The sequence below is a fragment of the Microtus ochrogaster genome, chromosome 2 (genome assembly GCF_000317375.1).
Source record: "Microtus ochrogaster isolate Prairie Vole_2 chromosome 2, MicOch1.0, whole genome shotgun sequence".
In the NCBI taxonomy this organism is placed as follows: Eukaryota; Metazoa; Chordata; class Mammalia; order Rodentia; family Cricetidae; genus Microtus; species Microtus ochrogaster.
The window spans coordinates 14,982,891-14,997,281 of NC_022010.1; the positions used below are offsets into that span (position 1 = coordinate 14,982,891).

The following is a 14,391-nucleotide window of genomic DNA, read 5'->3' on the forward strand; positions in this document are numbered from 1 at the left end:
CCCCAAACGTAAAAAAGTAAAAACAGCGGTAATGACGACAACACCTAGCCGTGGTAACCAGTAAGTTCCAACAGCTTAGAAAGCCGAGGATTCTCCCTGGCAGCTCACCAAGACTTTGTCCCGAAGTCACATGGGGTGTAGTTCTCAGTAGTACCACATCTGCCCAGATATTCAAGGTCCAGGATCCCCCAACTTAGATCAATTATTGAAATTCACCACATAGCAGGAAAAATATACCTCACAAATTATTTCAAAAGAAGAAGAAAAAATATTTTAAAATTCTACATCCATTTATGATTAAAAAAACAAGCTAAGCACAAAAGGGAATTTTCTTGAATCTAATAACCACATTGTTAAAACATTTACCAAAAACCTGTGGCAGAGAATGAACTAGACAAGCTGGCTGCTGAGACAGGAGATGAGGTAGAAGCCTGTGTTTCCCACACGGGTAGCCTAGCCAGGGCTGCGGCTGCTGGCTGGCCTGAGGGTTCTTCCCCGAAGCCTCCAGGGGGAACCAGAGCCCTGCTAACACCTTAACCTCAGCCCGTTGGCTTCCAGACTGCAGTGCAAACTGGCTGTTTAACCACCCGGTTTGTGGTCACTGGTTGTGGCCACAGAAATCAATACAGCTGGCCAAGATGCCCAGTGACCTGAACCGTGGGGAACACAAACGCTTACAGCCCTTTGATTCTTGGTATCTTCTAACACCGAAACATATGCTGGCTGTGACTCAGGCAATCACCCAACAGATGTTTGCCATCATGGCATGATTGGCATTTGCCCCCAGACTAGAAACTTCCCAAATGACCTTCCATGCTGGAATGGGTAGATAAACGTAATGTTTATGAAGCAGAAATTATACAAAAATGAGAATGAACTATCACCATATGCAATGTCAGATAACTCACTAAAAGTCTGAGTGACAGGAGTCAGACTTTCAACAGACTGTGTCCACTCAGAGTCTTTACTATACAACTCAATTTTCTTTAGCAGTAGGGTCTCATTGGGTTTCCCAGCCTGGTCTGAACTCCTGTGTCCAAGTGTTTTCCCTGTAACCTCTTGAGTGCTGGAACTACAGGTGTAGACAGCTGTACCTTGCTTGTACAGTTGGACTTTTATAAAAGTCTAGAATCAATCAAACCAATCCTTAAACTGGGTTTAATCCCTTTAATCCCAGCCCTGCCCTCAGGATTCAGAAGCAAGTAGATCTCTATGAGTTCCAGTCCATCCAAGGCTGCACAGTGAGACTTTGCCTCAAAAGAACAATAACAAAAACCTGAAATCTAATCTTTAGATGTAGGATAAGGGACTGTTTACAAGGGAAGATGGCAATTCAGGAGAGGCATAAAAGGGACTTCTGGAATATTCAGTCTCTCGTCCTCTGGATAAATACTGCTAAAACCGGCTGCAGAGATGGCTCAGAGGTTAAGAGCGCTGACTGCTCTTCCAGAGGTCCTGAGTTCAATTCCCAGCAACCACATGGTGGCTCACAGCCATCTGTAATGAGAATGGTGTCCTCATATGGCCAGCAAGCATACAGACAGAACACTGTATACATAATAAATAAATAAATAAATCTTTAAAAAAAAGATTTACTTAAAAAAAATACTGCTAAATCCCAGCACTCGGGAGGCGGAGGCAGGCAGATCTCTGTGAGTTCGAGGCCAGCCTGGTCTACAGAGTGAGTTCCAGGATAGCCAAGGCTACACAGAGACACCCTGACTCAAAAAACAAATAACCAAACCAAACAAAACCCCAAAACTTTACTATGAGCTAGCTATCCCCCTAGTCCAAAACATGTCATTTTAAATCATTTTATTAGATTTATTTTTGTGTGTATGCATGCTTGTGCATGCATGTGTGTGTGTGTGTGCATGTGTGTATGGCTGCGCACATGTACCACAGGAGATCAGAGACTGAACTGGTCCTTTCCTTCCCCATGACTCAGGTCATAGCCTTGGCAGCAACGGCTTCACCCTCGGAGCCATTTTACCCTCTCATCAGCTCCCAGACAGCTAATTTTTCAATCTGGGTGCTGGTTCCGTGAGTATGTTCACTTCGTTAAAATTCATCAACTGTGATTTATATAACTATCTACAAGTGTTTATATTTAAGAGAAAAATCTCCTAAAAAAAGACGAAATGTTTTCACTTACTGGAACTTCTTGGCCTTTGATGACTTGCAGACTCTTCCCGAGCAGCTGCTGGTCCACCATGCGAATGTGGGGCTCGTCCACAAAGGACACATACTTTAACGTCTAGGAAAAGAAGGGTAAAAGTCTGTCCTGTGCAGGTTACAGGAATCGCCGCTGCTGACATACGTGACCTCATCTGCTCACCACACTGACCACATGATAGGCAAGCTAAGGAGACCTGAAGGGGAGTCAGACACGGAACCCCACGTGCCCTAACTGGAGAGCCGTCCTGGCCGCAGTCCAGCGAGGCCGCAGCACAGTGTAATGGCCCATGCTGGGTTCTCCTGAGTTCAGTGTCCATAGACGCTGGGGGCTGTGGTGTTGTCCTTAAATTGTTTATGTGTTTGTTAAATTTCACTCATATGGGTGGGGCCCTGTGGAGTTTTTAATTACAAAGGTAAACTAAACTCTCCCTCCCTCCCTCCCTCCCTCCTTTCTTCCTCCCTCTCTCTCTCCCTCCCTCCCTCCTTCTCTTCCTCCCTCTCTTCCTTCCCTCCCCCCCCCCCCCGCTCCTTTCTTCTCTCCCTATTTTCTTTTTTGAGGCAGTGTCTTATTCTCTAGTCTGGACTAGCCTCAAACCCGCCATCCTGCTGCCTCAGTCTGCCCACTGCTGGGATTGCAGGCCAGTGCCACCATGCTGAGCTTGGCTGGACTTTTATTCCCATCATGAGCACGAGGCCAAGGGACAATAAACAATGAACTGTGCTTTTGACTGCTGGAAAAGGACGGCAATGCTCCCAGGGGGGAAATAAAGTAACCTTCTTTGTTTTCAAGGAGCCAGCAGTTTCTCCTGGGGAGCAGGCAAGTGAGTGGGGTGGACCCAACTCACAAAGTCCAAAGTAATAAAAATCAAAACAGGACAGGTGCGGCTTCTCCCCTACCTTAGGCTCTTGGCTAGAAGTCACCAGCACCCACTGCCGCCAGCACTCTTGTGTGGGTCCAGGACACACATGTACATGTGTGTGCATCTATGTGCATGAAATGTACATGTAGAGACTGTACAGGCGGAGACTGCGCGTGCTGTTGTCTTTTTAGCCTATAAACTGGGAATCTTTTATTCGCTTCGTGGACAAAGCATCTTGGATGGATATTTGCTGATGTCATTACCTAAGCTGTTGTGACAAATTCAGAGGCCGGGCAGCCTCAGGCGCAATCCCAGCTCGACCATGTACTCTGTATGACTCCAGACAAAGTAGTGGCTAGTCTCAGTCTCTCCCGCCCCCTCACTCCATTCATATGAGTGTGTGTGTGTGTGTTTTAAAGATTTGTTTATTTATTATGTATACAACGTTCTGCCTCCATGTATGCCCGCACACCAGAGGAGGGCACCAGGTCTCATTGCAGATGGTTGTGAGCTACCATGTGGTTGCTGGGAATTGAACTCAGGACCTTTGGAAGAGCAGCCAGTGCTCTTAACCACTGAGCCATCTCTCCAGCCCCATTGTTTTTGTTTTTTTTGAGACGAGGTTTTACTCTGTAGCCTAGACTAACCTTGAACTCGTGGCAATCCACCTGCCTCAGCGTCTCCAGTGCTAGGACATGAGGCACCACACCTAATTTTCCAGGTATGTTTGTTGCTCTTATCTCTAGGTTGACCTGGAACCCTTTTTCTTCTTGCCTCAGCCTTCTGTGCAATGGAATTAATAACCTCACTGTTTTCAGAGAGTGATGTGTGTGTATTTAAGTAGCCAACGGCTATATTTTCTTCCTTGCTAATAATACCTGAGTGAGGAGAATTGTTTACTACGGTGTCTTTCGCCATTCATCCAGTGGACATTGGGTAGATGTTGTTCTTCCTGTTAGTTATTCATTTATTTAGCAATACTGGGGATCGAACCCAGGCCTCACACACGGAGCAAATGCTCTATTCCTAAACTACTTTTTGATTATTAATTTAACAATCATTATCAACAATTTAACAAAATTTAGTGACCCGTCCTAACACATGTACTATGTGCATCTTGTGTAAAGGTTTCTCTAGAAATGTATGGAGAAATGGAAAACCCAGGATATTAAACACTCCTATTTAAATATTAATATCACTGCCAAATGATTTATTCTCTGAAGCCATTGTATTATATGGGGTCAGAAAGGGGCTGTGCCAATTTAATAAATGACAAAAGCCGGAAGATAAAAAATTGCCTTCCTTGTATTTCTAGTTTCTCCATTTTTGCTTCTTTTTTTTTTTTTTTTAGTTTTTCGAGACAGGGTTTCTCTGTGGCTTTGGAGCTTGTCCTGGAACTAGCTCTGTAGACCAGGCTGGTCTCGAACTCACAGAGATTAGCATTTTTGCTTCTTTTTTTTCTCAGAACCAAAGAACTCATCAGAGAGACAGCTGTTTGGGGTTACCAAGGAACCTACCCACTTAGGGATGAATGATCTGTTTTTAGCCACCTAGAGGAATCCGTGTGTGTGGGGGGGTGTCTAACAGGAACAGTATGCCTTACCGACTTCGGCTCCATGACCAGCTCATACTTCTTCCTGTAGTAGTACTCATTGACCGCACAGAATTCACAACACTTACAGCAGGGGTAGACGCCGGACCTGCAGAAGGCGCTTGAGTATGTGTTGATGAGCAAGTCAATAAATACAGTGGCCTGTGGACCGCAAACACCGCGCCAGTGAGACCTCTCCCACCAAATCAACATTTTGTCTGTCTGTCTGTCTGTCTGTCTGTCTGTCTCTTGTTTTGTTGCTATTTCCAAGTGTTTCAACACTGGGTCTCACCGTGTAGACCAGGCTAGCCTCAAGCTCACAGAGATCCCCCTGCTTCGGTCTCCTAAGTGCTGGGGTTAACACTGTGCACACCACTGCCCAGCCTGAATCACTTTCGTTAAGGATGGGGAAGAGAATCTCTTACCAAGCCAAAGTAGGACAGTGTGGATCCAATGTACACGACCAGCTGGATGATGTCAAATTTTCCTCCCTGAAACAGAGCGGGAAGCGTTACTCAGCTGAACTCAGAGCGGCGCCTGGCGCCTTCTCTTGTTAACTTTCAGTCGGTGCAGAAGATGGTGAAGGCAACGAGGCACACATCCAAGTGCTCAACTGTCACAGAGACCACAAGACATCATGTGTCCCCTTTCTGTCATCTAGAATGCTCTAGAGAGATGTGGTCAGTAAGGGGAGAACCTCCACACGAGATGAGGGTTTCAGACACACTCTCCCATAGTGTGGGATAACTTGGGGAGTAGATATGTCCACACCCATGTGTGTTCTTATTGGTCTCTGCAAGGTCCACGCTCAGTGGCCTTTCCATTCGCTCAGTTACATTTTATTAGTTCTTGTCCCTTCCTTCCTCCTTATGTATTTTGGGACAGAGTCTTAGTTATGTAGCCTTTCCTGGCCTGGAATTTGGTGAGTAGACCATGCTGCCCACAATCTCACGAGTGCTGGGATTAAAAGCATGCCCCACCACACCCAACTTTGCATTTCACTGATTCTTTTGTTACAATGTGGCATCAATCCCGTGCTGGAGATCAGAGCCAGTCTTCTCTGTCCTAGGCACACGTTCTACCAGCTGAGCTACGCCCCAGCTCAGTGTCAGGTGTTGTTTGTTTATTTGGTTGGTTTTGTTTGCCTATTTATTTTCGTGTGCGTGTGTATGTACAAGTGTGCTTGTCCATGCAAATGTGTAGAAGGTGTTGATTTTGGAACATCTTTTTGCATTCCACGTAATTGCTTTTGTGATGAGTGTCTCAGTGGACCGGCTGGCCCCGAGTCCCTGGAATCCTCCTCTCTCTACCTCCAGTATTGAGATTACAGGCGCGCAAGCACTGCCATGCCCAGCCTTTTCCCTGGGTCTGGAGGGTCTGCACTGAGTTCCTCATGCTTGGCCTTCACCCTCTGAGTCATCTCTCTAGCTCAGTATTAAAGTATCTGAACGTTGAATATTAGAGCTAGGTGTAGTGGTGCACACCTAAAATCCCAGCATTTAGAAGGATGAGGCAGGAGGATTGAAAATTTGAGACCAACTGGCTTTGTAGCAAAAGCCTGGCCCAGAAAAAAAAAATCAAACAAAGGCTGGATCGGGCTGGAAAGATGGCTCAGAGGTTAAGAGTACTGACTGCTCTTCCAGAGGTCCTGAGTTCAATTCCCAGCAACCACATGGTGGCTTACAGCCATCTATAATGAGACCTGGCACCCCCTTCTGGCTTGCAGGCACACGTGGAAGGAATACTATACACATAATATAATAAATAAATATTTAAAAAAAAAAGGCTAGATATTTGAATTTTTCCTCAGTCATATCCCATGTTTTTTTCAGATGGTTTGTTCATCAGGAGAAACCCAAATGCATTTCTTCCTCCTGTCATTCTACAAGTGAATTACACGGAGCCAACTCCTGATTGTGGCCGCTAGCTTTCACGCCTCACTGCATCCACAACTAGACAGTCACAGGAAGGAGAGACTTACCGTGCCAAAAACCAGGATGTCAAAGCGGATCCCGAAGGCTTTGATCAGTGTCCGCTTTTCCACATTGTTTTCCTTATAGTACTTGGCGTATCTATGGGAGAAAAGCAGCCACATTTACAACAGTATCGCTGAATGTGCTGGTATCTTCTGGGGAGAAAAAGCAAACCAGCAGCCAATCCAGTCTTCCTCATCGGCTTTTGATACCTGCACAGTTGGCAGAGGAGAGAGTACAGTCCAGCCCTCAAATTACTCTCTGACCAATTGGAACCAAAGAGCATCCTCAGGTTACCTCACCTGCTTCCACCATCACAGAGGAACAAAAATTGGCTTTTAGTTTCCTATGAAAACATCCAACTTTTAAGGCAATATAAGATCAACAATAAGCAAAGAAACATTAAAGAGTAATTTCAGGCAATGTGTTTATTTCTCTTTTTTATTTTTAGAAATGGTCTCTTTTTATGTAGCCCTGGCTTCCTGGAACTCGTTATGTAAACCAAGCCAACTCAGAGATCTGCCTACCTCCAACTGCTGATGTTAAAGGTGTGTGCCATCATGGCAGACTTTTATCGCCCTGTCTCCCTCTGTTCTGGTTTTTTAAGACTGGGTTTCTCTGTAGCCCTGGCTGTCCTGGAACTCACTCTGTAGACCAGGCTAGCCTTGAACTCAGAGATTCTCCTGCCTCTGCCTCCCAAGTGCTAACAGGCATGGCTTCTAGAACAAAGCAGGGAAGGAGAGTGAGCCTCAGCCCTCTACTGCCTACTGGGGAGAGTTCAAGGATCTGCCATAACTGTGCTGTCTTAGATCCTGCACACGTCTCTCTGCCAATCATTAGCCACACAGGCAAACCGAAGGTCAGCAGCCTGAAACTCATCTTGTGTGGCCTATGAAGGTCACATCCAAACCTTCAGGCCAATTCTGGCTACCCTGCCATCCCTTGTCTATCTAATTCTCATAGCAGCCAGAATTTCTCTATCCTCAGGCACACAGATGTGGGTAGGACCAGGGCCAGACATAGAGTTCACGAAAGTTCTTGCAGCCCAGTGCCCGATGACAGTGTTCAAACCAGCAGCTCTCAGCCCTCTCCCCAGCCTGCCTCTCCCTTCCTCACAATCTGGGCCTCCCCTTCCCCCAGCTCTTCTCTTGCAGCCCTGGGTGGAGTGGTCTGCTCCCATCCTCTGGGATTTGTAGACATTAAACTTAAGTCCAGTGTCAGCAACTTCTCCATGTCAATCCCCTTGAGCTAACCTGTCACAAGTCACAACCACCCCAAACAGGTACAGAAGTTAAATGTGTGTCTGTGTGTGTGTGTGTGATATTTTATTTTTCATAAACAATCAGGAAGATTTAAACTACATGTTTAGCAGGATATGGTGGTACATACTGAAGAGTTAAGAATAAGAATATAAAAATGTAGATTAAAATGTAGATTCCAAAAACAAGTAGAAATAAAAAAATATAAAGTTGTAGACCTAGGAGAAGAGAACAGACTGTCAGCAGCTTTCTCAGGAGCTTAAGGATTAATGGTTAACAGTGAGTTACTCCACTTTACAACCCAGAGCTCTATTTGCGAGGCTGAAGCGGCCTCTGCAATCTTAGGGTCGCTCAGCAAACTGAGGATCAGCTTTTAGATACCCCCTGGGAACTCATGACCAGCAACTGATGTGAGCTGAGTTAACTTTTAAATGATGGGATGTACATGACTTTTTGACTTTTTGGTTGTGCATTTTCCATACCCTTCCCTGCAGTGCCAGGGGAGGTGCAGAGCCTTGGTAAACACTGTCAAGGAACGCCAGGGAAAACAATGGACTAGATACAAACACTAGCTTAACTGAAGAACTCTGCTAATGGAAATTGCAAAGAAGCACAATCTGATTTTTACCTTGAAATTAAAAAAATTCCTTTGTTCATGCCTAATGCTTGCTATAAAAGGAGGAGTTTGAAAACCGGCCTTTGCCACAGCCTTACAAGTCCATCTCTGGCTGTGCTCTCAGATAGCTGATAAGCTTTTTGAGCCCCATGGAGATTTATTTTTTTATGTTTTTTCCTGGAACAAAGTTTGCCTCTGTTTTATTACACCCTGGTGGCCTGTCCCCATCTTTGCACGACCCCCATGAACCCAACAAAACCTATTATCTTCACACTTGGAAGACTGAGGCAGGAGGATTGCTTTGAATTTAAGGACAGCCTGGGCTACACAAGGAATTCAAGGCTAGCTTGGACTGTATAGTCAAAGCCTGCCTCAAAAAAGCAAAAGAAAACAGCAACTAAACAATGCAGTCCAACGTGACACAATAAAGCCACAAACCTCAGAAGGCTTTGGCCTGAGTCTCTCTGTCCTTTATAGGTGGATCTTATATAAAAACACATTTTTTTGTGAGTTGTTCACATCCTGTTTCCGGGTGTAGGAAGAGAAGAAAACAGAAGACAGATGCTCTGCCAGAACATCACCCGGAAGAGCCCAGATCCTTCCTGTGAAAAGTCCTCAAAACCGGAGACTGAAGCCAGGTGGTGCTGGTGCACGCGTAATCCCAGCACTCAGGAGACAGAGGCAGGAGGATCTCTGTGAGTTTTAGGCCAGCCTGATTACAGAGCAAGTTCCAGGACAGCCAGGGAAACCCTGTCTTGAAAAGCCAAACCAAACTAAACCAACCAACCAACCAACCAACCAATCAACCAACCAACCAAACAAACAAACAAAAAACCGAACTCCCTGAGATTGAATCAGCCAATCTCAGGCACTTTGGTGCCTGCTTCTAGGCAGAGGGGTTCCCCTTGTCTTGAATGTGATTGTTTCATTCAAGACTAGGCCCTCCTTCCTGCTCTGTGGAATGACTCATTTTCCAACACACAAGCCAGCATGCGTCAGCACTCCATGCTTGTGGTTGTTCTTCCTGGGAAAATTAATTTTGTAAGTACTTGGATTTCTGCTTCCGGGCTCTTGCCATTGTAAATCACCACAGAGGCAAGGATTATGTGGGGCGACTATTCTAAAGGGGGGCCTCTGGGCCTGAATGCCATAGACGGGTTTCAGAAAGTCTGAGAAGCTCTAGGAGTCTGTGTCAGTACAGGCAGCTGGTAGGTCAAGGAGGAACCCTGGACAAGGATGTTTTTCTGCACCTAATGGATTCAATAGTGGACCCCGAGAAGATAGGTCCAAGCCCCTGACCCCAGGCTCTCACCGTGAATTCGATCTTATTTGGAAACATGGTTTTGCAAATGTCAAGAAGAGCTTCCCCAGCTTCTGGGCAATCCTGCATCCCATGGTTAGCAGCATCCTTATAAACTAAAGGGATGGAAACGAGACTCAAAGACCATAGAGAAACAACTCAGACGAAAGCAGAGATTGGAGTGGTTCAGCTGTAAGGTGAGCGATTCCTGGAGCTGACAGAGCCTGGAGCTGACAGAGCAGGAGAGGCAAGAGAAGACCCCTCCCTAAGTCTTCAGAGAGGGCAAGGCCCTCTGACTCCTCTCTGGCCTTAAGCTGTTTGTGGCAATCTGTTTCAGTAGCCACAGGAAACTAATCCTTATCCATACATGCTCTGGACCTGAGAAATGGGTTTGTTTTGTTTTGTTTCCGAGACAGGATTTCTTTGTAGCTTTGGAGCCTGTTCTGGAACTAGACCAGGCTGGCCTTGAACTCACAGAGATCCACCTGCCTCTGCCTCCCAAGTGCTGGGATTAAAGGCGGGCGCCACCACTGCCTGGCCTGAGAAATATATCTTATACCCCCGTATCACACATATAAATCAGTGAGGATTAGGGCTAGGTTTACCAGAGGAGGATCTTCTGTGTGTCCTCTTTATTGAGTGTGCGTGCTGTGCAAATGTGTGTGCGTGTTTGTGTGTGTGTGTGTGTGTGTGTGTGTGTGTGTGTGTAGACCAGGGGGCTGTATCAGGAATCTCTCTCCACCACTCCCTATTTTATTTGGTCAGGCATGGTCTCTCCCTGAATCTGCTGCTCATTGGCTTGGCTGGACTGCCTACCCAGCAAGCCAGGCATCCTCCTGTCTCTGCTTGCCCAGCACTGGGATTTGAGGCAAACACCACAAGGCCTGGCTTTTTACATGGGTGCCAGCGAGCCGAGCTTACGTCTTCTTGCCTGCACAGCAAGCTCTTTACTGACTGAGCCATTGCTTCAGCCCCCATAAATCTTTTTTCTTGAGGACAAAGTTATATAATGTGAACTCTTTAACTTCCTGTAAAAAAGAAAGCTATATTTTCCCAAATTCCTCATATAGCCTGTAATTTCCTTCTCTTTTGTGATGCTGTTTGAAAATAACTTGTTCTCTTGCCAATCAGAGCTCCGCAATTTATTTTTGGCCAAAGAGTTCTCCTGGTGCTCATTCAACAACAAATTTGCTAACACTCTATTCTAAAAGAATACTGACGTCATAACCCTTCAGGCCTCTAGAGAGCTATATCCCACCAGGGGCAGATGTTCTCAGGTTCAGCTCAGAGAACAGGAGGACATTGGCCAATGTCTGATTGGTACATTGCCCTGCATGCTTTGGCTGACTGCTAAATAAAAATGCCCAGGACAGTCAGGAGACCATTCATTGTGCCTCTCTTTCTTGCCAATGGCCACGGCCTCTTCAGAACCTCATCCTATCCGGCGAGGGTGATCAAACAGTGACCTGCACCGAGAGCCTCTTCCTGAGCCAGGGATGAAACGCCGCTGAGCCAGAGCAGGCAACCGCTGACCCAGAGCAGGCAAAAAGCCTCAGCCAGTTTGATGCTGAATCAAGGCTCTCCAAACCCGGATCTCCACAGGGGCCAGGCAGAAAAGATGCAGGTCACATTGAAGGACATAAAGAAGTGGCAAGGGCAGTGACACCGCCAAAGCCACATACATGCTCTCCCCAGCTCCAGCCAATGCTGTCACACGGCATATGAGCCCAGTGTTATTTAAAGTTTTTAAACTCTGTGTTAAATGCTTCAGCTTTTCAGGAAAAAGAGGAAGCCAGATGTTTGTGTAGAATATCACAAGGTTTAAAATATTCTACAGGTACAAAGAACTAAATGGATAATATAATGATAAATAAATAAATATCAATATATAGTATGCTATATAATTAATACGTTATAATAATTGATAAATAAATAAGTAAAAGTCTCCAGGGGCCCTTGTTCCAATGTGGGTGTTTGCGAAGTTGGGGTGAGGAGGCTCTGTGATGCTCTGCACCATGCCAAGCACCCAGGCGGGTTCCAGAAGGGAGCTCTGAGGATAGGCGTCTGCGTCAGCACTGCTGTCCAGTCTGAATCGGGAGGTCTAGGCCGGGCCCGGGAATGTGCATTTTGAGTCACTGTGTGGTGCTGGTGCTGAGTGCTGCATTTTGAGAATTGCTAGTCTGGACTGCATGGGAAAGGGCCTCACAGATGGGAGTTTATTTCCCAAGTTTCTTCTCAGAGCCCAGGCTCCTGTCCTCCCTCTTAACTAGAAAGGAGAGCCATGCCTGCAGGGTCCCTGCCTCCTGCATGGAGAGGCTTCCCAGGCCACATCTTCCCATCACAGTAACTTGCTCGATTTTTCCAGAGCACTTTACCCCATTCGAAATGCTCTACTTAGATTTACCTGTGTGCTCTATTGAGATATCATTTACGTATCTCACAATGCATGAGTCTTAAGGGTTCTGTTCAATGGTTTGTTTGTTTGGAGGCAAGGTTTCGCTAAGTGGCTCTGACTAGCTTGGGACTTGTTGATGCACCAGGCTGTCCTCAAACTCCCAGAGATCCACCTGCCTCTGCTGTGTGCTGGGATTAAAGACATGCACCACCACGCCTAGTAATGGGTTTTGAAATGGTTTCCCCCTTCTGTCATCTGGATTCTGGGGCTTGAGCTCAGCCACTGGGCACAGCAGCACACACCCTTCACACTGAGCCCTCCCAACAGCCCACGTTTTGCCTATTGAACATCATCTAAATGGTATCATGTCACGTGGCACATACCATTTAGGTCAACCTTTCAACCCAACGTCTGTAGATGATACCTGTAACTCTCCCAGGTATCCCGTGTATTGATACTTGGTTCCTTTCTTATTCGTACTGAGTAGCTCTCCACTGCACACACACCCTGCAGGGTGGCCATTCCTCTGTGCTTGACATTTGGCTTCTCAGGGTTTTTGGTTTTTTTTTTTTTTTTTTTTTTTGCTGCTATAAGCAAGACTACTATGAATATTTGTGTAGAAAGTTTCTTTTGCTTGAGTTTTAAAAATTTTATTTACTTTTTAAACAGAGCGAATATAGATTCATTAAGGAAAATGAGAGAATTCCTGTGGGAGGGGCCCCAGGGGAATTCTTTTGCATTTTTTAAAAGTTTTTATTTCTTGGTTTTATTTTTATTTTTTTAATGTATTTATTTATTATGTAGACAATATTCTGTCTGTGTGTATGCCTGCAGGCCAGAAGAGGGCACCAGACCTCTTTACAGATGGTTGTGAGCCACCATGTGGTTGCTGGGAATTGAACTCAGGACCTTTGGAAGAGCAGGCAGTGCTCTTAACCTCTGAGCCATCTCTCCCGCCCAGCATTATGTTTTTTTTTAAAGGATCTATCTTTATTTTATATTTAGAGTGTTTTAACTACATATAAATACGTGTGTGTGTGTGTGTGGTTCTGTGTGCAAACCTGTGCCCACAAAGGTCAGAAAAAGCTATTAGATCTATCTCTTAGAGTTGGGTATATGGATGGTTGTGAGCCACCATGTTGGGTTTTGGGAATCAAAACTGGGTCTTCTCAAAGAGCGTCCAGTGCTCTTAACTGATGAGCCATCTCTCCATCCCGTCTTATAAAATTTTAGCCATTCTCTCACTTTTTTCAATCTTAACATTATTTATTCTGTGTGTGTGTGTGCATGTGTACACGCATACACATGGCCTTCATGTGTCAGTCAGAGGACAGCTTGTGAGAGCCAGTTCTGTCCTTCCACTGCGTGTGTTCTGAGGCTCAAACCCAGGTCTCTGTGCTTAGCAGCAAGCACCCTTCCCCACTGAGCCATCGTCTTTGGCCCACAGATTTATCTTATTGTGGTTTTAATTTGCATTTCCCTAATGACTAACAATGTTGTTTTACTTACTTACATTTTTGCCAGTGTGCCGCTATTGGTATATAGCAGCTACCTTGTCTTTTCTATTTGCTCGTTCTGCCCACGGGCACATGCGGTACTGTTACCTGAAGTTGTAGCCAGGGATCAAGGACTTATTGGTATACTTGTCATCCAGGCGGCGGAAGCTGTATTTGGGACGACAGCGATGGGACCAGCTGTCCAAGTTACAATCCCAGTAGATCTCAATGCCCATGATTCCTCCCTTGGGGGAAAAGCAACAAGAGAGTCACGAAGCCTGTTAGGGGGTTATGCCATCATCAAACACTCTCCCACTCAGTAATATCTTCCCGAGGAAGATTTTCTCTCTGTGGGGAAATACTCATTAAAAGGTTTCAGTGCAACCGGGCAGTGGTAGTGCCTGTCTTTAATCCCAGCACTTGGGAGGCAGAGGCAGGCGCACCTTTAAGTTCGAGGCCAGCCTGGTCTACAGAGCAAGTTCCAGGACAGCCAGGGCTACACAAAGAACCCTATCTCGAAACAAAAAAATAAGTGGAGGAAGGGACCATCAAGCAATAAGTGAACACAAGAAGCACCAGTGGGGAAGGTAGAAATGCAAGCACGCATCCTTCCCTGCACCTGCTGTTGACACCGCATTCAGCTCTGACACTGGACTCCTGCTCCAGGCACAGAAGCAAATGTGTGGTCTTTTTTTTTTTTTTTTTTTTTTCGAGACAGGGTTT

General features: G+C 45.8%; 1 protein-coding gene across 1 annotated transcript in view; it reads right to left on the reverse strand.

Moving 5' to 3' along the window:
• P2rx7 (purinergic receptor P2X 7) overlaps positions 1-14,391 on the reverse strand; it is a 39,521-nt gene that overhangs the window by 3,017 nt on the left and 22,113 nt on the right. Inside the window, exons 8-12 of the mRNA XM_005344512.2 lie at positions 13,777-13,913; positions 6,611-6,701; positions 5,055-5,120; positions 4,642-4,791; positions 2,156-2,257 (exon numbers count right to left, since the gene is read on the reverse strand). Coding sequence (XP_005344569.1) covers positions 2,156-2,257; positions 4,642-4,791; positions 5,055-5,120; positions 6,611-6,701; positions 13,777-13,913 — 546 coding nt within the window. The remainder of the gene's footprint in view (positions 1-2,155; positions 2,258-4,641; positions 4,792-5,054; positions 5,121-6,610; positions 6,702-13,776; positions 13,914-14,391) is intronic.